Genomic DNA, 25,448 nt, shown 5'->3' on the forward strand with positions numbered 1-25,448 from the left:
TACTCATCAGCTCCTCAGCCGCCACGTACCTCTCCACCAGCTCGACCAACTGGTCCGCGGACTTAGGGTCTGCATGGCTCACCCACTTGCGCAGAATCACAGGTAATGATCGCAGGTACCGGTCCATCACGACCCTTTCCACGATCTATGGTCCCGTCAGCGTCTCGGGCTGTAGCCATTTTGAGGACAGATGGACGAGGTCATGCATCTGTGAACGTGGAGGCTTGTCCTTATGGAACTCCCAGCGGTGGACCCGTTGGGCACGAACAAAGGTGATGACTCCCAAGCGAGTTAGGATCTCCTGTTTTAGTTTTTTATAGTCCTTGGCATCAGCCAGGCATAAGTCGAAATATGCTTTTTGTGGCTCCCCAGACAAAAAAGGTGCCACCAGACTTGCCCACTGCTCCTTGGGCCAACTCTCCCTCTCGGCCGTTCTTTCAAATGCGGCGAGATAGGCCTCCACATCATCGCCCAAAGTCATCTTTTGGAGGAAGTGACTGGCTCGTACGGAGTGAGTGGTGGTGGGAGGACCAGTATTAACATCTCTGGGCCGGGCGACCAGGTGCTGTACTACCTCTCTTATGGCCTGGCTGTTTTCCGCTAAGGTCTGGCGGGTTTCCTCAATGGCGACCTGTTGAAGTCTGTTAGTCTCCTCCTGAAGTTTGTTTGTCTCCTGCTGAACTGCTGTAGCTTGAAGCAAGGCCTTAATAATGTCCTCCATTTTGTCCTGGGGTGTAGGTTGGAAGCTGAACCTTGCCTCTCTGAGCATTGGCTGACACCTCCTCTATGGGACTCCAAGGACACAGTGTTATTTCCACACTCACAAATTGGGTGTCTGTCCCTTTAATTTTTAAACGGAAAGTTTTCCTCTCGCTGCAACTTCAGTGTGTGTGGGTGCCCGCATTCTCCACCATATTGTGACACAGTTAGGTTAGGGGGTCCCTCTCCTGGGTAGAGGACTCCTTCCTTACACACACACACAGCAGCAGGGAAGCAGCACACCAGTCTGGATGCAAGTACAAGCTGGTCGGCGCCAGTCTTTATTGTACAATGACAGAAATATAAAGAAAACATAAATATAAATCCTAGCTCTGTTGGGGGCACTAACTTCACAGGTAGTTCCCTCACTACCAGAACCTGGCAGGGCCTAATGCCCTCGCCAGCAACAAAGCACAGCACAGTACTCACAAATAGGTTTTTCAAGTGTCTCTGAGCAAACTCCCTGCCTGCTCTCCCAGGTGAGACACTCAGCCCTCAACACACTAGGATTATATTGGCCACTCTCAGGTGGAAAACTAACAAGCCTGTTACCAGGCTGCGAGAACCAAAACCTGGAGTGGCCGTGGGTGGAGCCCTCCCTCTCCTCTCACCCACAACCCCCAGGTCTACACTGCAGACTTTCTCCTGGGGGTTTAAAACACAAAAGACAGGAATCTGGGACAAATGTACCTGCCACAGACCACTTCACCAGTGATCCTATCACAATACCATATGCCTTAATAAAATTATCATGTTTCCAAATAAACTCTTGGGGCGGAATTCAATTCTTTTCATCCCCTATCGCGCCCGACGGAGCTATTCTATTCTTGCTCCTGTCGGGCGCGATCAGCTGCCAAGCGCTACATTTCAGCTCGCAGCCCCTGGGGGATGAGAGCTGAAATGTGCGAAAAGTGACATGTTTGGGCGCCCAAACATCACTTTTCGTGATCGCACCCAGCACTTTGGTCGGGTTTAGCTGCTTTACGCGGCTAAACCTGACCTCTATGGGCACGATCAGCGTGAAATTCTGGCACAATTGAATAGCGGCCCGCGATCTCCTATCACTTTAGACGGGAGATGCGGGCCGCGAAATCAATTGAATTCCGCCCTTAGAGGCAGATTCAACTAAGCATGGAACCTGTTAGCAGAGTCAGTATATGGGGACCATAACCTATTAACTTAAGGCTCCTGGACTGCGTCCTGGTCCCAGGCCCGGCGGCAGGGGGGTACAAAGGGTACACCCATCCCAGGCCCGATGTTTAGAGGAGCCCCGAGGTTCAGGGGCACAAAATGGGGCCCTGGCACCTAATAGTTAATTACAAAATAAATATTCCGGCTGCCCGACCAGCGCATTCCACAAATAGGTCAAAACAAATTATTAAGCAGGCCCAACACCTCCCATTTACCAGTGCTGTCAGTTGGTCCGGTCCTCTGGGCAATAGGCATATGGATGATATCGCGCATGATGCTGTTCCAGGCGCCAGCTCTTCCCTTCCACTGCGGCCCCCAAGAAAACTAGAAGAGCGAGGTTGCAGCCGGGGAGCAGGAAGTAATTTTCGGCGCCGGCCCCCGGTAAAACGTCAGTTCAGGCATAAAGCTGCAGGCTCGTTCTACACCTTCCCTGGATGTCAGTCTCCCCTAGAAGCCAGAGTGACTGGCAGCCCAGTATCCTGAGCCTTCACCAACAGACTGTGGTGAGGTAAATTAACATGTTCTTTACTTTAATTTTGCTGATACTTCTTTTGCTCTTCCAAATAAATACTATGTAAAAATGTGTGTATATATATATATATATATATATATATATATATACACACACAGTATATATAGATATACATATATACATATACACTATGTATATATATATATATATACACACATGTGTATGTTTGTGTATATAATATATATGTGAGTGTGTATATATATATAAATATATATATACAGTATGGTTGTGTGTATACATATACAGTATATACATGCACGCACATATATATATATATATATTATATATATATAAATATGTGTGTGTGTGGGTGTGCATGTATATATATGTATACACACACAACCATACTGTATGTATATATATATATATATACACACTCACATATATATTATATACACAAACATACACACGTGTATGTTTGTGTATATAATATATATGTGAGTGTATATATATATATATATATATATATATACACACAGTATGGTTGTGTGTGTATACATATATATACATGCACACACACATATATATATATTAGGGGTGAGCGGGTTCGGATTTCTGAAATCCGAACCCCCCCGATCCGAGGCCGATCCGAGTCAGGCTCGACTCTTCCCGCCTGACTCAGATCTGAAATCGAGGCAAAACGTCATCATCCCGCCCTCCGGGTCTCGCGGGTTTTGGATCCTATATAAGGTACCCGCGTCGGCGCCATTTTCTCACTGGGCTGTGGACAGTGAAGAGGGAGGGTGGGAGTTAGGGCTGGCTGGACTGTGTAGTGTAGTGTTGTAGTGTAGTGTAGTGTAGTGCAGTGTAGTGTTGTGCTGTGCTGCTGTTGTCCATAGGGGCTGTGTCCACTACTTCAAAGTCCATAGGGGCTGGCTGGACTGTGTTGTGCAGTCAGTTGTCCATAGGGGCTGTGTCCACTCCAAAGTCCTGTGCAGTGTCCCAGTCCTAAAGGGGTGCTGTAGTGTTATCCAGGGGGTGCTCTGTCCGTCAGGGGTGCTCCCCCCAGTGCTAAAAAACAAAATATTTTTTCTGTGTTTGTGAATTGTGTGCACTGTGGCTGCCCGTGCATCAACGAAAAGCGTGCGCCTGTGTCCCATAAGTAAAAGGCCGGCTGGCTTGTCAGTTAAAGGGTGCTGTAACCCCAAAAGGGCACTCCAAACAAAATAAAAAAATATATTTTTTTGTGTTTGTGAACTGTGTGCGCAGTAGCCGCACGTGCATCAACAAAGTAGTGCCAAGCGTGCGCCTGTGTCATAAGTAAAGGGACGGCTGGCTTGACCGTTAAAGGGTGCTGTAACCCCCAAAGTACACTCCAAACAAAATAAAAAAATATTTTCTGTGTTTGTGAATTGTGTGCGCAGTAGCCGCACATGCATCAACAAAGTAGTGCCAAGCGTGCGCCTGTGTCATAAGTAAAGGGCCGGCTGGCTTGTCCGTTAAAGGGTGCTGTAACCCCCAAAGTACACTCCAAACAAAATAAAAAAATATTTTCTGTGTTTGTGAATTGTGTGCGCAGTAGCCGCACGTGCATCAACAAAGTAGTGCCAAGCGTGCTCCTGTGTCCCATAAATAAAGGGCCAGCTGGATTGACCGCTAAAGGGTGCTGTAACCCCCAAAGGGCACTCCAAACAAAATAAAAAAATATTTTCTGTGTTTGTGAATTGTGTGCACTGTAGCCGCACGTGCATCAACAAAGGAGCAGCGCCAAGCGTGCGCCTGTGTCCCATTAGTAAAGAGCCGGCTGGCTCATTTCTTAAAGGGTGGTGTAACCCACAAAGTGCACTACTCTCCAGCAAAAATAAAAAATATTTTCTGTGTTTGTGTGCGCCTTAGCCGCACGTATATATCAATATAACATAAATGGAGGACCAAACTTTCTCCGATAAAAATAAAATAGGGAAAGATCAAGAACCACTTCCTCCTAGTGCTGTTGCTGCTGCTGGGAGTTGTTCATCATCCCAGAGAGTAAGTAGGAACACCACTACTTTTACTAAACAATTGACCCTCCAACAGTCCTTAGCGAGGAGGATGAAGTACGACAGCAGTCATCCTGAAGCAAAACGTATAACTGAGGCCTTGACTGCTATGTTGGTGTTAGACGTGCGTCCGGTATCCGCCATTAGTGCAGTGGGATTTAGACAATTGATGGAGGTAGTGTGTCCCCGGTTCCAAATCCCGTCTAGATTCCACCTGCATCCTCAAAGCAGCAGCGACAAGCGTGTGTCTGTCTGTTAAAGGGTGGTGTAACCCTCAAAGTGTGCTCCACAAACAATAAAAAAATTCTTTTTTTTCTGTCTTTGTGAAATGTGTGGGCTGTAGCCGCACCTGCATCCTCAAAGCAGCAGCGACAAGCATGCGTCTGTCTGTTAAAGGATTATATCGGTGACAGCATCCAAGTAGGCATGTCAGACAGTCCGTACATGTACTGGCAGGAAAAAGAGGCAATTTGGAGGCCCCTGTACAAACTGGCTCTATTTTACCTGAGTTGCCCCCCCTCCAGTGTGCACTCCGAAAGAGTGTTTAGTGCAGCCGAGAACCTTGTCAGCAAAAGGCGTAGGAGGTTGCTTCCACAAAATGTGGAGAAGATGATGTTCATAAAAATTAATTATCAACTTTTCCAGGGAGACCAGCCTCCAGAACGTACAGAGGGACCTGTGGTGGTGGATTCCAGCGGGGACGAATTAATACTCTGTGAGGATGAGGATGTACACAACACTGAAGAGGGTGAGGAATCGGTGAATGAGGAGGATGAGGACGACATCTTGCCTCCGTAGAGCCAGTTTGTGCAGGGCCAGATTAATTGCCAGCTTGTTTTGTGGGGGCCCAAACGAACCAATCATTTCAGCCACAGTCGTGTGGCAGACCCTGGCGCTGAAATGATTGGTTTGTTAAAGTGTGCATGTCCTGTTTATACAACATAATGGTGGGTTGGAGGGCCCAATGACAATTCCATCTTGCACCTCTTTTTTTTCTTTGCATTATGTACTGTTTGGGGCCTAGTTTTTCAAACTGCATCCTGTCTGCCACTGCAGTGTCACTCCTAGATGGGCCACGTGTTTGTGCCGCCCACTCGTGTCGCTTAGCATAGTCAACCATCTACCTCGGTGCAACCTTTTGGACATAAAAACACTATTGTGAGGTGTTCAGAATAAACTGGAAATGAGTGGAAATTAAGGTTTTTGAGGTTAATAATAGCATAGGAGCAGAAAAATCAACACATTCTGTGATTTTAGCTGTTTTTATGCTTTTTTTAAAAAAAATACAGATCCAAAACACAAAACCCAGAACCCAAAACACCGAAGGGTGGTTTTGGCAAATCCAATCCAGATCCAAAACACGAAGAAAGATCCAGATCCAAAACCAAAACACGAAAAGTGGCCGGTGCACACCCCTAATATATATATATATATATATATATATATATATAGTGATAGGATCACTGGTAAAGTGGTCTGTGACAGGGACATTTATCCCAGATTCCTGTCTTATGTGTTTTAAATCCCCAGGAGAAAGTCTGCAGTGTAGCAGGCTTGAGTCTCGGCTTTTTGAAAAGCCGGTTTGGGACCTGGGGGTTGTGGGTGAGAGGAGAGGGAGGGCTCCACCCACGGCTACTCCAGGTTTTGGTTCTCGCAGCCTGGTAACAGGTTGTTAGGGTTTCCACCTGAAAGTGGCCAATATAAGCCTAGTGTGTTGAGGGCTGATTGTCTCACCTGGGAGAGCAGACAGGGAGTTTGCTCAGAGACACTTGAAAACCTAACTGTAAGTGTTGTGCTGTGCCCTTGTTGCTGGTGAGGGCATTAGGCCCTGCCAGGTTCTGGTAGTGAGGGAACTACCTGTGAAGTTAGTGCCCCGACAGGGCTAGGATTTACGTTTATGTTTTCGTTGTGTTATTTCTGACATTGTACAATAAAGACTGGCGCCGACCAGCTTGTACTTGCGTCCAGACTGGTGTGCTGCTTCCCTGCTGCTGTGTGTGTGTGTAAGGAAGGAGTCCTCTACCCAAGAGAGGGACCCCCTAACCTAACTGTGTCACAATATGGTGGAGAATGCGGGCACCCACACACACTGAACTTGCAGCAAGAGGAAAACTTTCCATTTAAAAATTAAAGGGACAGACGCCCAATTTGTGAGAGTGGAAATAACACTGTGTCCTTGGAGTCCCATAGAGGAGGCATCAGCCAATGCTCAGAGAGGCAAGGTTCAGCTTCCAATCTACACCCCAGGACAAAATGGAGGAAATTATTAAGGCCTTGCTCCAAGCTACAGCAGCTCAGCAGGAAGCTACCAGGGCTCAGCAGGAGACTAACAGACTTCAACAGGTCTCCATTGAGGAAAACAGCCAGGCCATAAAAGAGGCGATACAGCACCTGGTCGCCCGACCCAGCGATGTTAATACTGGTTCTCCCACCCCCACTCACTCCGTACGAGCCAGTCACTTCCTCCAAAAGATTACTTCGGGCGATGATGTGGAGGCCTATCTTGCCGCATTTGAAAGAACGGCCGAAAGGGAGAGTTGGCCCAAGGAGCAGTGGGCACGTCTGGTGGCACCTTTTTTGTCTGGGGAGCCACAAAAAGCACATTTCGACTTATGCCTGGCTGATGCCAAGGACTATGAAAAACTAAAACAGGAGATCCTAACTCGCTTGGGAGTCACCACCTTTGTTCGTGCCCAACGGGTCCACCGCTGGGAGTTCCATATGGACAAGCCTCCACGTTCACAGATGCATGACCTCGTCCATCTGTCCTCAAAATGGCTACAGCCCGAGACGCTGATGGGACCACAGATCGTGGAAAGGGTCGTGATGGACCGGTACCTGCGATCGTTACCTGCGACTCTACGCAAGTGGGTGAGCCATGCAGACCCTAAGTCCACGGACCAGTTGGTCGAGCTAGTGGAGAGGTACGTGGCGGCTGAGGAGCTGATGAGTATGCCCCACCGAGCCCCGATGGCGCACCGGCGAACTCCCACAGACACTGGTAAGACTGTTCCAGGGGAGAAGGGTGCTGGGCGGTGGGATGTACCTAAGACTGAGGGTGTAGAACCTGGAGACAGGCCTGCCAGGCCAGGGAGGTTCTTGCCCCGTAAACTACTAGACATTAATATGATTCAGTGTTTCCGGTGTGGTGACTTCGGCCATATTTCCGCTAATTGTTCACTTACAACTGAACCTATGCAATGTGATACTGCTCATGTCTACCGCAGGGGGTCTTTCTTTGCACAGACAGCCTGTACGGCTGACCGGCAGGCTGAGACTGATAAGCACATGTGTGTACTCACTGTAGATGGCAACTGAGTAGAGGCACTGTTAGACTCTGGTAGCTTGGTGACACTTATAAAAGCTGAGCTGGTGAACCCCTTGAGGCATAAGGGGAAAACTGTTGATGTGAACTGCATACATGGGGATAATCGATATTATGTTACTGCCGAGGTGAACATCGAGACACCATGTGGCTCTGCTACAGTTTCTGTGGGTTTGGTGCCTGATCTGATGTACGATGCAATATTGGGGAGAGACTTTGCTCACTTCTGGAAATTGTGGGAAAGCCGTTTTGTTCCAGAAGTGAGCAACCCCGGTCCACTTGAGAAGGTTGTCGATATAGTGGAGGAGGGAGTTTCTTCTGAGTCAGAGTTATTCCCTTTTTCTACTATGATTGGCGAACTAGAGAATGCGGAGCGTGACGGTGGCCCGCCAACTGATGTGCCTCCCATTGAGGTGGGACGTGTTGTTGGGTCAGTTGATCATCTGCCTGATTTAGAGGTCAGAAGAGAGGTCTTTGCCGTGGAGCAGTTGAATGACCCTACTTTGGTAAAAGCCAGGGAGAATGTAAAAGTAGTTGATGGTAAACCCGTAGACCCTGATAGTCCTTTGTCTTATCCCCACATGGCAATGTGTCAGGATTTGTTATATCAGGTGATTAAGAAGGGGGAAGATATTGTGGAACAACTAATAGTTCCCAAAGCCTACAGAAGAACAGTGTTGGATCTGGCCCATGGTCATATAACGGCAGGCCATCTAGGGGTAGAGAAAACCACTGAGCGAATAATGCAGAGGTTTTTCTGGCCCAGGCTTCATAAAGAGGTATCTGACTTTTGCGCATCCTGCCCTGAGTGTCAGTATCATGCTCCCAGACCACGTTTTAAGAGACCACTAGTTCCATTGCCTATTATAGAGGTGCCGATAGTGAGAGAGCACCTGGAACAGGCTCAACAGGCACAGCAGAGGGTATACAACCGCAATGCTCGGTTACGCAGCTTTGCTCCTGGGGACAGAGTGTTAGTGTGGTTCCCACTGTGGAAAATAAACTTTTGGCTAAATGGCAAGGGCCCTTTGAAATCTTAGAAAGAGTGGGACAGGTCAATTACAAAGTTTACTAGCCGGGGAAAAGAAAGCCGGAACAGATATACCATATAAATCTGTTAAAGCCCTGGAAAGATAGAACGGTACTGTCGGCCGTCCGAGCCCCTCCAGTAAATCCAGGGCCCTTAGTTCCTGAAATGACAGTGGCAAAAACCCTGTCGGCAATTCAACAACAAGAGGTCAAGGAGTTTCTGATCAGAAATAGGGTGCTGTTCTCTGACGTACCTGGGAAAACCTCGATCGTTAAACATGACATCATCACTGACCCAGGGGTTAAAGTTAATCTAAAGCCCTATAGGTTACCAGTAGCACAAAGAGAATCGGTGTCGAAAGAAATTAAAAATATGCTAGAGTTAGGGGTTATTGAAGAATCACATAGTGAATGGTCAAGTCCCATTGTGTTGATTCCAAAGCCCGACGGGGGTGTGCGTTTCTGCAATGACTTCCGAAAGTTGAACAGTGTTTCAAAATTCGATGCCTACCCGATGCCACAGTGGAGAAGGAGGTGTTGGCCATAAAGTGGGCGTTAGAGCCTCTCAGGTACTACTTGGTTGGAAGAAAGTTCAAATTGATCACTGACCATGCCCTTTGAAGTGGATGTCCGAAAATAAGGACAGTAATGCGAGAATTACGAGATGGTTCTTGGCGTTACAAGCTTTTAAATTTTCAGTGGAACACAGGCCAGGGGGCCTGGTTGTTTAAAGCAGACGCGTTGTCACGCGTTCATTGTTTTGGGGCTTCAGTTGTTCCGCCCCATAGGTCGAAACAAAGGGGGGGTATATGTGATAGGATCACTGGTAAAGTGGTCTGTTACAGGGACATTTATACCAGATTCCTGTCTTATGTGTTTTAAATCCCCAGGAGAAAGTCTGCAGTGTAGCAGGCTTGAGTCTCGGCTTTTTGAAAAGCCGGTTTGGGACCTGGGGGTTGTGGGTGAGAGGAGAGGGAGGGCTCCACCCACGGCTACTCCAGGTTTTGGTTCTCGCAGCCTGGTAACAGGTTGTTAGGGTTTCCATCTGAGAGTGGCCAATATAAGCCTAGTGTGTTGAGGGCTGATTGTCTCACCTGGGAGAGCAGACAGGGAGTTTGCTCAGAGACACTTGAAAACCTAACTGTAAGTGTTGTGCTGTGCCCTTGTTGCTGGTGAGAGCATTAGGCCCTGCCAGGTTCTGGTAGTGAGGGAACTACCTGTGAAGTTAGTGCCCCGACAGGGCTAGGATTTACGTTTATGTTTTCGTTGTGTTATTTCTGACATTGTACAATAAAGACTGGCGCCGACCAGCTTGTACTTGCGTCCAGACTGATGTGCTACTTCCCTGCTGCTGTGTGTGTGTGTAAGGAAGGAGTCCTCTACCCAAGAGAGGGACCCCCTAACCTAACTGTGTCACAATATATATATATATATATATATATATATATATATATATACACACATATACTATACACAAAAAAGATAGCCATACTAATGAGAACATTTACCTTGCCCTGGTGCCCTCCCCAGGTGACAGAGTTCCCACCACTATTTAACAAGATACAGATGGCGGCACTCGCAGGACTTAAAAATTCAATATATCACCAATAGTGAAAGGACAGTTAATATGACCTATTGGTCATTTATAAAACTTTTTAAAGTCCGGTGAGTGCTGCCATTAGTATCTTCTGCATATATATTTATTATTTTTTTTTATTATTATTATTTTCTGAATGCCACCCTCCGAGATGGGGGGAGGGGGAGGGGGCCCCAGGGAAATCAGTGTACAGGGCCCCAAGATTTCTGTTGCCGGTCCTGCCTGATCCCATAACCTTTTGGCAGAGTAGCCTAGCAATATGGAGTGCGATGGAATGTAGGGCAGTGTAATGGTTAGCTTTACTGCCTCACAGCACTGAGGCCGTGGGTTCGATTCCCACTATGGCCCTAACTATGTGGAGTTTATATATTCTCCCTGTGCTTGCGTGGGTTTCCTCCGGATACTCCGGTTTCCTCCCACACTCCAAAAATATAATGGTAGGTTAATTGGCTCCCCACAAAATTGACTATGGCCCTGATTCAGAGCCGGATGCTCTGACCAGAGCGCTCGCTCTGAATCAGGGCCCACCTCCACCACCCACAGCATGTATGAGCGTCCAACAAGATGGTCGCGATGGTCTTGACCATCGCAACCATCGGACTTGCGAGTGAAACCCTGTGGTCGGGTTTCTCAACCGCAAGGCCAGGAGTGATTTTGCCTCTATCAGAGCCAAAATCACTCCCACTGACATCACTAGTGCTGTCAGTGGGGCCGGCTTCAGACGGTAGGCGTTCCCATAGGAACGCCTCCGTCTGGCAGGCACACCCCCGGAACGCCCACCAAAGGGGGCGTGCTGTAAATCAACATCGACAGCACGCCCCCTTTGGTGCGAGACCCGGAGCGATGGAAAGTCCTTCACTCGCCGGGTCTCGCGCATGCGCACGATGGAGCTCCCTCCGTCGTGCGCATGCGCAGTGGGGACCATCGACCCACTTGCGAGCGTACTGCCGCTCGCGAGTGGGTCTGAATGACCCCCTATATGTGTGCGCTATATAAATAACTGGTAATAAATAAATTAATAAATGATGCTAGATATATTTATTATTCATGGAAGTGCACCCTGCAGCCAGAATCGCTGCTGCAGTGCCGCCCTTATTGTCCTTTGGATGCTCCAAACATGCACCCTGCAGCATGTACAGCCCCATGGAACATCTGAGGGGAGCCCCCTTGGCATAACATCATGAGCTCAGGGGACGTGGCCGGCACAGAGCGCAGTAAAGCCCTGTAACATTGCTGCCAGGTAGATCAACAAGTAGCATAAGACACAGGGACATAACAGATGTAGAAGCAGCCTGGAGCTTATGGCTATTGCTGGGCATTGAAGTGCGTCGGGCATGAGGGCGGTAAAAGCACCTGCGATTGTAAGCACTATGCCCCTCACTATAGCAGTGGTGGTGTAGTATACTTGCAGAAGCAAACAGATAGTCTCAGGGTTGCGTCTGTCCATGAGTAATGCCAGGGAGAAAGCCACATGGAGATGGCGCACATGAACGGTAGCGCATATCAAAGGTTGGACCACTTTTTGAGCTCCAACAGGTCCAGAAGACGCTAGTGCAGTTAGCTATATGCGGCATGGATGGAGACAGTGCCAAAGTGTTCCACATTCAACAGGACCCGCAGGAACAGCGCTCATGCTTCCTCACTTAATGCTGATTCTGCTCACAGCCTATGGAGATGCAATCAGAATCCATCTGTCTGGATCAGTCACTTGTAACTGGCAGATCCACAATTACAGCTTGCATTTAATTGAAGCTGCTACTAATTGAATTTACTACTTTTCTCTTAAGGTAGCATTTAGGTGATTTTTGTTTTTCAACTCTTAAGCTGCATACACACGTAAAGATTTTCTGTCCAACCATCTAACTAGTTGATTGGTTGGAATGAAAACCTTGTAAGGTATGAAAGCAAATGACAATCAGCAATTTGCTCCCAAACGCCGGAAAATGGACAAAAACTGTTGTTTGAACAAATTGTTTAGATCAAACATTTAACAAACTTGTCTGAACGATAATTTTCATCTGTTTTCTGGCATTTAGGAGCAAATTGCTGATCATCAGTTACTCCCATACGTTACCAGATTTTCATTCCAACCAATCAACTAGTTGGATGGTTGGACAGAAAATCTTTACGTGTGTATGCAGCTTTAGGGACATATTCAATTGGGTGCGGGGTTTTTGCAATTCAATTAGGTGCGTTTTTTTTTCTTTTTTGTCTGTCGGGAGGTTTTTTCACGCAACCCCAGAGCAAGTGTGATTTTTCCTAAAATCATTATTTTCTAGGAAAAATCAGTGGGACTTGCTCTGGAACACCGGCGGCACCCCCCCCCTTAGCACTAATGAAGCAATTGAAAGCTTCCAATTAGCTTCATTAGTCCTTAATTACTTACCTTCTGCAGTGCTGTCTGAGTGTTGTGTGTGTGTGGCCTCGGGTGTGTGTTCCCCAGTGTCTGTGCACTGGGAGAACTACATCTCCCAGCAGTCCTTGCCCCTCCCATCAGCCCCTGGCACCTCCCAGCAGCCTCCAGGACTCCCAGCAGCCTCCTCTCCAGTAAGAAGATAGAGGGGAGGCTACCAGGAGTCGCAGAGACCACAGGGTAGGTAAGTGCTTTTTTTTTTGTTTTTAATGCGGCACAGGGTTTTCAGTGCTGAAAACCCCGCGACCACTATTTTTTAATGGATACCATTGGTATCGGCACCGCGTATACCCACGGTATTCCAAAATTGGGTGCGAGGGGCGCAAGGTTTTTTCCTCGCTAAACCTCGTGCCCAATTGAATATGCCCCTTAGATTAGTTAAAAAAAAAAATTATTTCATTGTTCCTGATCCTGTCACAACTTCAAAGCTTGCAAACATCATACATGATTACTGGTATCCCCACACTCAGGAAGAGAAGGCAAGGCACTGTATATAGTAACTATGAGAATTTTATGGTTATGCCTATTTTTCCCCAGTGCACATATAATAATGATATTTATTATTTTATTCCTACAAAATAAAAGCCCAATATCTTCTGGAAAAAAACACCATAACATTTGCCAGTTAGGCTTTGGAACAAAGGGCCTCATTCAACAAGTTATTCTCACCGCAGACAGGCCACAAAGAATATGCAACAATTGTTCAGGCGCAAACTCCTTTAATCATAAAAAGATTAAGAATTTCTATATCACTGGATAGAAGCAGGATACATGTACAGAATAATGTGACTAATATTTAGGCTAATAGTTAATTACTAATTATAGGATCAGGGCTATTCATATGAAAAGTGTAAACCAGAACTGTGAATATGAGATTCAGGAACATTGACAAGTATGTACGTAAGTGCACTGAATACATTATTTTGAAATAAATGAAGTGCAATATTTGCCTATTATAGCTGCGGGAAGAATTTACCATTTCTGGTGACATGCTCCTCGGAGAAGACACATGCGTGCATGATGTATCTGCTGTGCTCAAGGGATTCCTGAGAGACCTGAGGGAGCCTCTTTTACCTCGGGAGCTGTACACAGCCTTTATACACACTGCCGGTAAATACACAAATACTGGAGAAAATGCACAAGCCTATTTAACACAATGCCTTCAATACTCTATACTAAACCAATTTACATTTTGTTTGCAAAGCTTAATTAAGGTTAAAATAATAATTGAATACTCCTGTTCTTAAATAAAGACAACTGTTTTTTTGTAGCCTTACACCAGCTTTGCTTTACAGGAATGTTTTAAATTATAATTATAAAAGGGATTGGACTCCTTTCCATATTTTTTATACCATTGACTTGAAATGACTGACACGCATAATTGCATGAGATGTGATCACGTGACATATGCTTAGGTATTACCATGTAAAGTGGATGGTAAAGCTTGTTTAAAGCTAGTGTCTAGATGCCCTTCACGGAGAGGACGCTGACGTTATTCCCTACCATCCACTTGGACATAGAGGAGGAATATAATCTTGAACACGAGAGGGGACAAGTTTCTTCTTTAGGTGGACTTTATGGGCATAGAATCGCACATCCGCCCTCACTCACGTCACTTCCAGGTCCTTAGCATGAAGCAGAAATAAGCTCTACCCTTGTTTAAAGCATAGTACACAATGGACCCAGCTCTTCTAGATAGGTAAATAAAAATAAAATCTTCAGCAGTAAAACAGTATATTACTCCGAAGCAGCACAATATTAAATTGCTCCAAGACCATATAAACAGAGTGAACAACCAGTAATACACTCAGAAAGCTACATATTAATCAATTAGTCTGCATTACAGTGTCAGCTACATATCATAGCCTAAAATGCGTGATTGCCACAAGCCGCAGCCGCGTCTTGTTGGACAACGGTGCTCCTGGCGGTTCTCTCAGGCCGATTGCTGGGAAACAGAGACGCCACGCTGTCAAGTCATGGAGTCCTTCCATTCGGCTGTACGTCATCTCTGCCAGTACTGGATTGGTGCTTCCTCCTTTTTCTGTCCCTGATGCGTTGCTCGGGTGCCGGTGATAGCGTTTCACATGTGTCCGGTTCTGGTGTTTGCATCGTGTCCAGTCGTGTGTCTTGTACCTCTGCCAGTCTCGAGTGTCTCCTGCCACTTTTGTTATCTCGGTGGCACAAGCCGCACTCCAGTGTCCCCTGCCTCTTGAGTCATCTCAGCGGCGCAAGCCGCACTCCAGTATTTCCGGGCCGCTTGTGTCATCTCGGCGGCACAGGCCATTCTCCAGCCTCCTGCCGCTGGTGTCATCTCGGCGGCATAAGTCGTACTCTAGTGTCTCCTGCCGCTTGTGTCATCTCAACGGCACAGGTCACTATCCAGCGTCCTGCTGCTTGTGTCATCTTAGCAGCACAGGCTGCACTCCAGTGTATCCTGTCGCTTGTGTCATCTCGGTGGCACAAGTCGCACTCTCCAATGGCTCCTGCCGTTTCTGTCATCCCGGTGGCACAGGCTACCATCCAAGTCTCCAATCCATACAATCTAATGTACTGCCGCTTGTGTCATCTCGGCGGCACAAGTTGCACTCCCAAAGACTGTTTCCTGCCAAGTTCTACCAGCCCTCAAGGTTGCTACACAGCCCAAAGGCTGCTTCCTGCCAAGTTCTACAAGCCCCCAAGGCTGCTACTCAGCCAAGGCCGCACCAGGCCAAGCACCACCAGCCCTCAAGTCTGCTACATGGCCCAAAGGCCGCACCGGGCCAGGCACTTCCAGCCCTCAAGGCTGTTACTCGGCCAAGGCCGCACCAAACCAAGCACTACCAGCCCTTAAGGCTGCTATTCGGTCCAAACCGACTCTTTCCTATATTACCAGCCCTCTCGGCTGTTGCTGGACTTCATCCTAAAGGGGTACCCCAACAGTCATCTTTGCATAATCCTCAGCACTGTTGCTACTCTGTGGTGAATCCACTCAAGGTTCATAACAATGATTCATCACAAATACAGTTTTATTCAATAATTTGTTTAGAATATATATATATAGCAAACAAGGTGCGGCACTCGGTGGTCTAATAAAGACATAAGTCGTAAGTTCCTTAATTCAGCAACGGTTCGGGCTTTAATTGCCCATCCTCTGGGCCCGAAAGCTGCTGAATTAAAGCCTGAAACACTGCTGAATTAAGGAACTTACAACTTATGTCTTTATTAGACCGCTGAGTGCGGCACCTTGTTTGCTGTTATTTTTTCAGTAGCGGGCATATTAGGGGTGTGCACCGGCCACTTTTCGTGTTTTGTGTTTTGGTTTTGGATCTGGATCTTTCTTCGTGTTTTGGATCTGGATTGGTTTTGCCAAAACCACCCTTCCGTGTTTTGGATTCTGGGTTTTGTGTTTTGGATCTGTATTTTTTTGAAAAAAAGCATAAAAACAGCTTAAATCACAGAATTTGTGGGTTTTTCTGCTCCTATGCAATTATTAACCTCAATAACCTTCATTTCCACTCATTTCCAGTCTATTCTGAACACCTCACAATATTGTTTTTATGGCCAAAAGATTGCACCGAGGTAGCTGGATGACTATGCTAAGCGACACGAGTGGGCGGCACAAACACGTGGCCCATCTAGGAGTGATACTGCAGTGGCAGACAGGATGGCAGTTTGAAAAACTAGGCCCCAAACAGTACATACTGCAAAGAAAAAAAAGAGGTGCAAGATGGAATTGTCCTTGGGCCCTCCCACCCACCCTTATGTTGTATAAATAGGACATGCACACTTTAACAAACCAATCATTTCAGCGCCAGGGTCTGCCACATGACTGTGGCTGAAATGATTGGTTCGTTTGGGCCCCCACAAAACAAGCTGGCAATTAATGTGTCCCTGCACAAACTGGCTCTACGCAGGCAAGATGTCGTCCTCATCCTCCTCATCCACCGATTCCTTGGATAAAACAGGAAAAAGGGATTTAGGTGTCCCTGGACTGCTTACGGTCTTAGCCAAAGTTTCTGAACTTGCCAGTAACTTTTTATGAACGCGCTGCAGGTGCCGTAAAAGGGAGGATGTTCCTAGGTGGTTAACGTCCCTACCCCTACTTATTTCACCTTTAGATATGGTACATATGGCAAGACAGTTGTTGTCCAGATTTGGATAGAAATATTGCCAGACCAAAGAGGTGGAATGTTTGGTCTTCTGCCCAGGCATGATCGTGATGGGCTTTTTCATCCCACGGACAACAACTGTCTCCCCCGGAGCCTGATTTAAACAAACCACATCACCAACAGAATCCTCCTCGCCAACTTCCTCCTCAGTGCCAGCTACACCAGTATCCTCATCCTGTTGTACTTCAACAGTGACATCTTCAATTTGCATATCAGCAAGTGGACTGTGGGTGCTCCTTTCAGCACTTGCAGGGGGCGTGCAAATGGTGGAAAGAGCCACCTCTTCCCGTCCAGTGCTGGGAAGGTCAGGCATTGCAACCGCCACCACACTTGGACTCTCCTTGGGGATTTGTGATATCTTCTTAGAACGCATAGTTCTTCGCTGTGCTTTTGCCAGCTTAACTCGTTTGATTTTTTTAGCGGGAGGAGGGCTTCCATCGTCATGTGAAGCTGAACCACTAGTCATGAACATAGGGAAAGACCTTAGCCGTTCCTTGCCACTCCGTGTCGTAAATGGCATATTGGCAAGTTTACGTTTCTCTTCAGATGATTTAAATGTTTTTTTCAAGGTCATTTTCCTGAACTTTGTCATTTGGGATTGTATGTGCCCTCTACTATGACATTGGGCATCGGCCTTGGCAGACGACGTTGATGGCATGTTATCGTCTATGTCATGACTAGTGGCAGCAGATTCAGCACTAGGAGGAAGTGGTTCTTGATCTTTCCCTATTTTATTTTTATCGGAGAAAGTTTGGTCCGCCATTTATGTTATATTGATATATACGTGCGGCTAAGGCGCACACAAACACAGAAAATTATTTTTTATTTTTGTTGGAGACTAGTGCACGTTGTGGGTTACACCACCCTTTAAGAAATGAGCCAGCCGGCCCTTTACTTATGGGACACAGGCGCACGCTTGGCGCTGCTCCTTCGTTGATGCACGTGCAGCCACAGTGCACACAATTCACAAACACAGAAAAAAAATTTTTATTTTGTTTGGAGTGCCCTTTGGGGGTTATAGCACCCTTTAGCGGTCAATCCAGCCGGCCCTTTATTTATGGGACACAGGCGCACGCTTGGCACTACTTTGTTGATGCACGTGCGGCTACTGCGCACACAATTCACAAACACAGAAAATATTTTTTTATTTTGTTTGGAGTGTACTTTGGGGCTTACAGCACCCTTTAACGGTCAAGCCAGCCGGCCCTTTACTTATGACACAGGCGCACGCTTGGCACTACTTTGTTGATGCACGTGCGGCTACTGCACACACAATTGACAAACACAGAAAATATATATTTTTTTTGTTTGGAGTGTACTTTGGGGGTTACAGCACCCTTTAACGGACAAGCCAGCCGGCCCTCTACTAATGGGACACAGGCGCACGCTTGGCGCTGCTCCTTTGTTGATGCACGTGCAGCCACAGTGCACACAATTCACAAACACAGAAAAAATATATATTTTTTTAGCACTTGGGGGGAGCACCCCTGACGGACAGAGCACCCCCTGGACAACACTATAGCACCCCTTTAGGACTGGGACACTGCACAGGACTTTGGAGTGGACACAGCCCCTATGGACAACTGACTGCACAACACAGTCCAGCCAGCCCCTATGCACTTTGAAGTAGTGGACACAGCCCTTATGGACAACAGCAGCACAGCGCAGCACAACACTACTCTGCACTACACTACACTACACTACACAGCCCAGCCAGCCCTAACTCCCACCCTCCCTCTTCACTGTCCACAGCCGTGAGAAAATGGCGCCGACGCGGGTACCTTATATAGGATCCAAAACCCGCGAGACCCAGAAGGCGGGATGATGACGTTTTGCCTCGATTTCAGATCCGAGACAGGCGGGAAAAGTCGAGCCTGACTCGGATCGGCCTCGGATCGGGGGGGCTCGGGGGGATTCGGATTTCAGAAATCCGAACCCGCTCACCCCCAATATATATATATATATATATATATATACATATATATATATATATATATATATATATACACATATATATATATATGTATATATTAATAAGAAATTATTTTTGTGTGCTCTTTAAGAGAGGAATACATACAGTGGCGGACATAAGGGTCAGACCACCCCTAGGCACATTTCTGTCTGCCCACCACCTGCTGCTTAGGGATACCTGCTGGGTCCTGGAGGCTTCAGCTTTGAGACCAGGCATCCCCGGCCATCATGACGGGGGCAGAGCCAGAGCTGGCTGTGTTTATTCAGAGCCACCTGTCACATGTATTGGGCGGCTAAAGTCTCCAGGACCCAGTAGGTATCCCCATCCTCTCTGCACACAGAAACTGCTGTCCGTGACACCCCCTCCCCCCATATCCCCGCTGGTACTGCTACATAAAAAAAGGGATCAGCATCTGCTCTAGGGGCAGGTGGCAGGCTATTCCGCCCACAGCAGGTGGCACCCCTAGGGAAATCCACCACTGCATAAAGTAAGTGGTCCATAGTATGGAAATGTTACCTGTTTATCATTTACACACTTACATACAAACATATTTTGTCTTCTGCAGGAATGAATCTTGAGGAACGATTAAGTACCCTGCAACAACTCATATTTGCGCTGCCATCATGTAATGCTGACACACTGCTTCGCATCTTACAGCTTCTGTACAAGGTGGCTCTACATGAAAAGGACATAACCAGCCCTACAGGAGAGCAGGTAAGAGCAGTGGAGCACTGTGAATGTTTTACCTCCTTTATAAATATGATTAACTATTGCTGTAATGTTGAGATGCTTGAGGCAATCAGGGCTGTAGCTAGATATGTGCAACTGGTGCCGCCACACAGAGGGCCTCATTCAGACCCGCTCGCAAGTGGGTTGATATTGAGGCCCTGCACACACGCAGCGGCCACACTGCGCGTGCTCAAGCCCCGGAGCGAGAGAGAAATTCTCTCGCTCCGGGGCTCACTACAAATGGGGCGGCTGTCGATGATGATCGACAGCTCGCACCGTTTTGTAGGCGGGGTGGGGGGGGTGGCTGGCCAAATGGAGGCGTTCCCGAAGGAACGCCTGCCGTTTGAGGGCGGCCACACTGACATCACTCGTGATGCCGAAAGCTCACTGGGGCTTGCGGCAGATGAGACCCTACCACAAGCCCCTATGGTCGCGATGGTCTTGACCATCGCGACCATCAACCTGGCCGCTTGCTAAAGCTGTGGGTTGTCACCCACAGCTTAGTGAGTGGCCAGGAGGCTGGCGCTTTACAGAGAAGCGTCCGCCTCATTCAGAGCGAGCCCTTGCATTTTGCGAGCGGCTCTGAATGAGTGCAGTGCTCTGTGGATGGCACCGCCTCTGCCCCATGGCCCTTGCTTCTGGCTAACAGAGTGCCTGTATGCTACAGGCAGCGCAGTGGCCCTGCCCCCCTATGCCCTGGTGGCAATGTACTACAGTATCTATAATTGGTGCAGGCCGTGCGATACACACAGCCCCTAGGTCAAGGGGGGCCTACACTGCACTTTGCACCCAGAATTGTATGCCTGCATAAAGTTTTCCTGCTACTATTTGCCAGGGGTGCCATTCAAGCGATGGATCCGGAAAGATGGTTTCGGCGCAGGTGATAGTAAAGACTCTGGTACATTTCTATATTCTGATTATACACCATCTTCTCAAAAAACCACACGGAAGAAGGCAATGCCAGTAAAAGTTTTGGGGCGGGGCTCTGCAAGGAAACGGGGAGAGGGGAATTCCTGCACATGAACCCCCTCGTTAATATACCTCTGCTGGATTTGCACATGACATAGGGCCTGATTCAGCAAGGATCGCAATTGCAAAGCTGCACGCAGGCTATAGATATATGATGTATGCACGCAGACAGCTTTGCAATTTGCGATCCTTACAATAATACAAATGCAGCAGGAGGTGTATGACACCCCGTGCTGCATTTGTGGTCCCAGCACTGCGACAGAGGTCGCAGGCTGGGATCACCATCACGACCATCGATGGTCGATAGTGGACGGCGCCAGGCGGCCAGCCACCTGAGTAAGCCTCAGCTTACTCAGGCAGGCCGGCTTGCAAGCCCAGCAGCCTGCGTACATCCACACAGTCCCTAGGCTGACCACTTCCGGTAACCGGCGCAGACATGCCCTGTTTCCGGGAACACCAGCTGCCCCTGCACCACCCCTTAAGTCCCTCTGCCTGTCAATCAGGCAGAGACATTCAAGGGCTTGCGTGCGTCTTAGCAGGACCCATTCTGCAGACTTGCAGAATGGGTCCTGCGCATGCGTAGATTCCCGATAATCGGGCATATTCGTTCATTAGTGCCCTTGCGTGCACTTCTTAATCAGGCCCATAGAAAGCTCAGATTTGGGTTATTAACCTGTGAACTGTGATAATATATCACAATATAAAGAAGTGTGTGGAATGTGTTTTTTTTTTTTTTTATAAGGTGCCACAAGGTTTCCATAGGACTGTACAAAGGAGATAGGGCAGAACATCATATTGACAATTCATGGTGGAGGAGAACAAAAGGCTGAAGAGAGTGTTCTGTGCAGTGATTATTTTCATTTCTTTATTTTATTTAAGGAGAAATGATAGCTATAGGAAAGTTCTCACCTGACGTTTAGGAGATGCATGAATAATATACAACAGCCACTTTACACCAGGTGTTTGATAAAGATAATGATGAAAAGAGCACACCTCCAGATCACCTCAAAATGGTGCTACACAGACAGGAATGTCTACAATTCAAATACAGTACTTTTTACTGTGCTTCATATTTACATTTTCACTTTAAAATTAAAGTTTGGTGTCACCAGCCCAATAACAGGGTGCTGGTGTGCCCTGTGCCGTACCCGCCTTTTGAGTGGCACATCATAACCTCGTAAACCAGGGGGTGCGTGGGCAGGAGCCACTGCACCGTGTAACTAGTGTGCTGCTCTGACCATCCTAAGGCTGGTCCGAGCGGCAATACAGGTCCCACAGCACTGCGGGAGAAGTCTTTCCCCACAGTGCAGGATGCATGACGCATCGCATTCGGGATGTGATGCATCCCACCACATTAGCAGCACCAGTATGCATGAAGAACACTGCAAAGGACCACTCTCTCTGTAAGAGCGGCCCTTTGCGATGGAGGGACTTCCAGATCTATGACCCAGAAGCCCCTCTGGCATGGGCAGAGGGATGCACGCGCATTGGGGGTGCTGGGAGAGAGCCGATTGGATCCGTCTCACAGCACTCTCCCTGTAGAAGCCCATAGGCTTCTATAGGGTAACACCATCAGGAGATGGCTTTACCCACCGCAACCAAACCCTGGATTGCAACGCACAGTGTGGGAGCAGTGAAAATGGAGCAGGGTGTGGGTTACGGTGGCAGGTAGTATGGTAGTATGGCCAGTACCTCCCTGTGCAACACCCCCGGTCACACCGCCCTCCTTACGCCCCTGGGCTTTTCTTCTTCATTGGAAGCAAGTCATTGATATGGTCTTTCACAAATTATTACTATACCGCTGACATAAGGGCTGATACAGAGGTCCACATATATCCGTTTTGTGGACAGATCTTGTGCTTTTCACACCACACATGCCCTGTAGCAGAACATACACAACTATGGGTGATGGTCTTAGGCATTTTAACCGCATTTTCACTAGGGATGTGCAGGCTCGGATTTACTCGGTTCTTATCGCCACTTTACCGCAAATTCGGATTTATTATATTGACTATCCAAAACACATGATAGGCGATAGCCAATAAAATGCTGTTTAAAGATCCGAGTAAATCCGAGTAAAACCGAACCCGCTCACCCCTAATTTTCACATGTGGGTGTAACAGGTTGGAAACAGGGCAGTTTGCATGTAGGCAAAGTGTTCAAAAGGTGTATAGATGGAGGACAAACAGAGTGATTGCATGAGAACGGTGTGGGTTAAACTTCGAGTCTGGGGGCTGGCTTAAGTAACACCATGTGACTTAGTTTGCCCTATTAGGATAGGTGTGTGTGTTTTAACTTGGAATGTGAGGCTGTGTGGGCTGAGACCAAAGCCTCTTTTGTTCCTGTCTTCCCACCCTCTCTCCCTATGTGTTTCATGGGAATTTTCTAGTTAGCTGTTGTCTGTGGCAGGAAAGGACGGCAGGTCGCCGCTTAGTGTGCAAATATCTTTCAGTTGGTAGTATTATAGTCTTTGGGTGCGCTCACCCTCTTTGACTTGTTAAGTTCGCTGGAACACCCTGCCGGGGATAGCGTCATCACCCTTCTGGGTGGATGGTCATGTTAGAGGGTTGAGTGGATACCTCTTTGTTGACAGTTGTTTAAGTTACCGGTTGCTCTGCAGCTTAGGCGATGTCCGCTTAGTATGCATGTCTGTGTGCTGCATGGCTGGAGTAAGCTGTATGTTGCCGTCCTTTCTTTGCCACCATATCTCCAATCAGTTTAGATTAATTTAATACTCATTAGATAATTTTAATACATTGCTAACTAATTATTCTGCCAAATCTCATGTCTCCGAGTCTTTATTTCATATAATTTATTAAGAAGGTGGTTTATCGCTTGGTGTTACACAAGGCACCCCTCTGATGATTGAAAGTTTATTGACTGCTATTCCTAGGTGATTGTCTGATTTCAGATGAATCTCTTGCATCAAGGGTAGAACTAGAGCAAATGCGTACTGTTAATGATTATAGCTGCTCTCACATGCAGACGGATGGGCACAGGTCAGCCACATACATGCAGTCAACTCTGAATACAAGGGGAGATCCACATTTATTTCCAAGAACACATATGTGGTCGTCTTGGATGCGACTCTGAATCATGAAAAGAGCTCTTCGGCTCTTCAATAAGTGAACATTGATTTACTGTATTTTAAAAAGTGCAAAAAGAATAACCTAATTATTACTCAACAAACCTTCCTTTCTCCCGGAACTGGGATATTAGCCTAGGCTGAGGCTCGCATAACTTTAACATGTAGTTAGACACCATAGCAATCATGCCGAGATGGAAGTCTGTATTAGTGCAAATGGCCAAAGTAAGACTTTTTTCACTCTCAGATTTCATTTCAAATGAATGCTCAGAGTAAGGGGGGTATCCACTTAGCGATTTAACCAAGCGATTGCACGATAACGACGTCGTTATCGTGCAATCCCTTGCAAATCGCGCATGCGACCAGCGATGCGCGTGCCTGCTGGTAACTTCCGGTATCCAACATCGTCCGTACATGCTGGTCAACATGACGATCCCGTCAGGTTCAGCATTTGCGGGGATGTTGGATGTGCCTGGACTGAACGAGTGAACGTTCAGTCTAGGCACATCACTAGATATACAAACGAGAGCATGACTGGAATGTCGTAATCGTGCTCTCGTTTGTATATCTATAAGTGTATACCTGCCTTAACTACACAAATGGGCAAACGTCACACAGAGTTAAAGTTGTCTGAAATACCCACATTTCCTCCACCCCTACCTCTCATATGGAGTCACCATGCAATCACTGTCAGAACAAAACTATAATATGAGAATTTGTTTCTTTAACAGTGAAACTTTTTTACTGTAAATCTAGAGTAAAGTAAACATCAGTAGTTTTGTTTTTTATATCTATGTCCCCTTTCCTTAATAAGTTATATATTACAATATCCTTATAAAGAGCTGCTTTACAAAACTTTTACTACTCACAATCACTGTAGTGAATGCTGTTTTACATTCCATTGTAAATGCTGTAACAGTGGTAGATTAAAACAAAAAAGTGCCCCAGGAGTTGTTCAAACCATGGGCCCCCACTTCAGAGTTCCACTGCCTGATTGCCCATTCAGTCATAATTCTTTTCTAATGAGCACATTTGTGATCGCATTTACACGCACAGCACGTCTATCAACCAAAGTGTTTTCATAAATGCCGCAAACTATAGATAGATTTTATTTATGCATTTGTTAGACTCAAATATCATAATAATTCATGAGTGAAGAGATTATGAGAAGTGATGTGGGGTACATGAATGATAAGCATTAAGTGATGCCCAATAAATACCATTTATTTGAACTTTTGTTTTATATTGGGCAAAGTGAACATAAAATTGCTCTGCTCCAACAATGTACTATTGAAAGGTGCTAGATGTGTCACAGTAAAAGTAAAGGGCCTGAGCTCTGCTATCTTAGAACAGATGCACAAATCCAGGCATTTACAGAGCACAGCCCCTAAAAATACACCCTCTCCGCATTTACAGAGCACAGCCCCTAAAAATACACCCTCTCCGCAGTTACTGAGCACAGCCCCTAAAAATACACCCTCTCCGCATTTACAGAGCACAGCCCCTAAAAATACACTCTCTCTGCATTTACAGAGCACAGCGCCTAAAAATACACCCTTCCGCATTTACAGAGCACAGCCCCTAAAAATACACTCTCTTCGCATTTACAGAACACAGCCCATAAAATACACCCTCTCCGCAGTTACAGAGCACAGCCCCTAAAAATACACCCTCTCCACATTTACAGAGCAGTCCCTAAAAATACACCCTCTCCGCATTT

The 25,448-nt window shown here is 47.0% G+C and overlaps 1 protein-coding gene across 1 annotated transcript in view; it reads left to right on the top strand.

The window, feature by feature from the left end:
• The window catches only part of LOC148508677 (rho GTPase-activating protein 6-like), a 243,830-nt gene that overhangs the window by 199,621 nt on the left and 18,761 nt on the right, over positions 1 to 25,448 (top strand). Inside the window, exons 7-8 of the mRNA XM_088444291.1 lie at positions 13,785 to 13,935; positions 19,511 to 19,659. Coding sequence (XP_088300417.1) covers positions 13,785 to 13,935; positions 19,511 to 19,659 — 300 coding nt within the window. The remainder of the gene's footprint in view (positions 1 to 13,784; positions 13,936 to 19,510; positions 19,660 to 25,448) is intronic.

Source organism: Taudactylus pleione, unplaced genomic scaffold (genome assembly GCF_031769625.1).
Source record: "Taudactylus pleione unplaced genomic scaffold, aTauple2 ptg000352l, whole genome shotgun sequence".
Classification (NCBI taxonomy): Eukaryota; Metazoa; Chordata; class Amphibia; order Anura; family Myobatrachidae; genus Taudactylus; species Taudactylus pleione.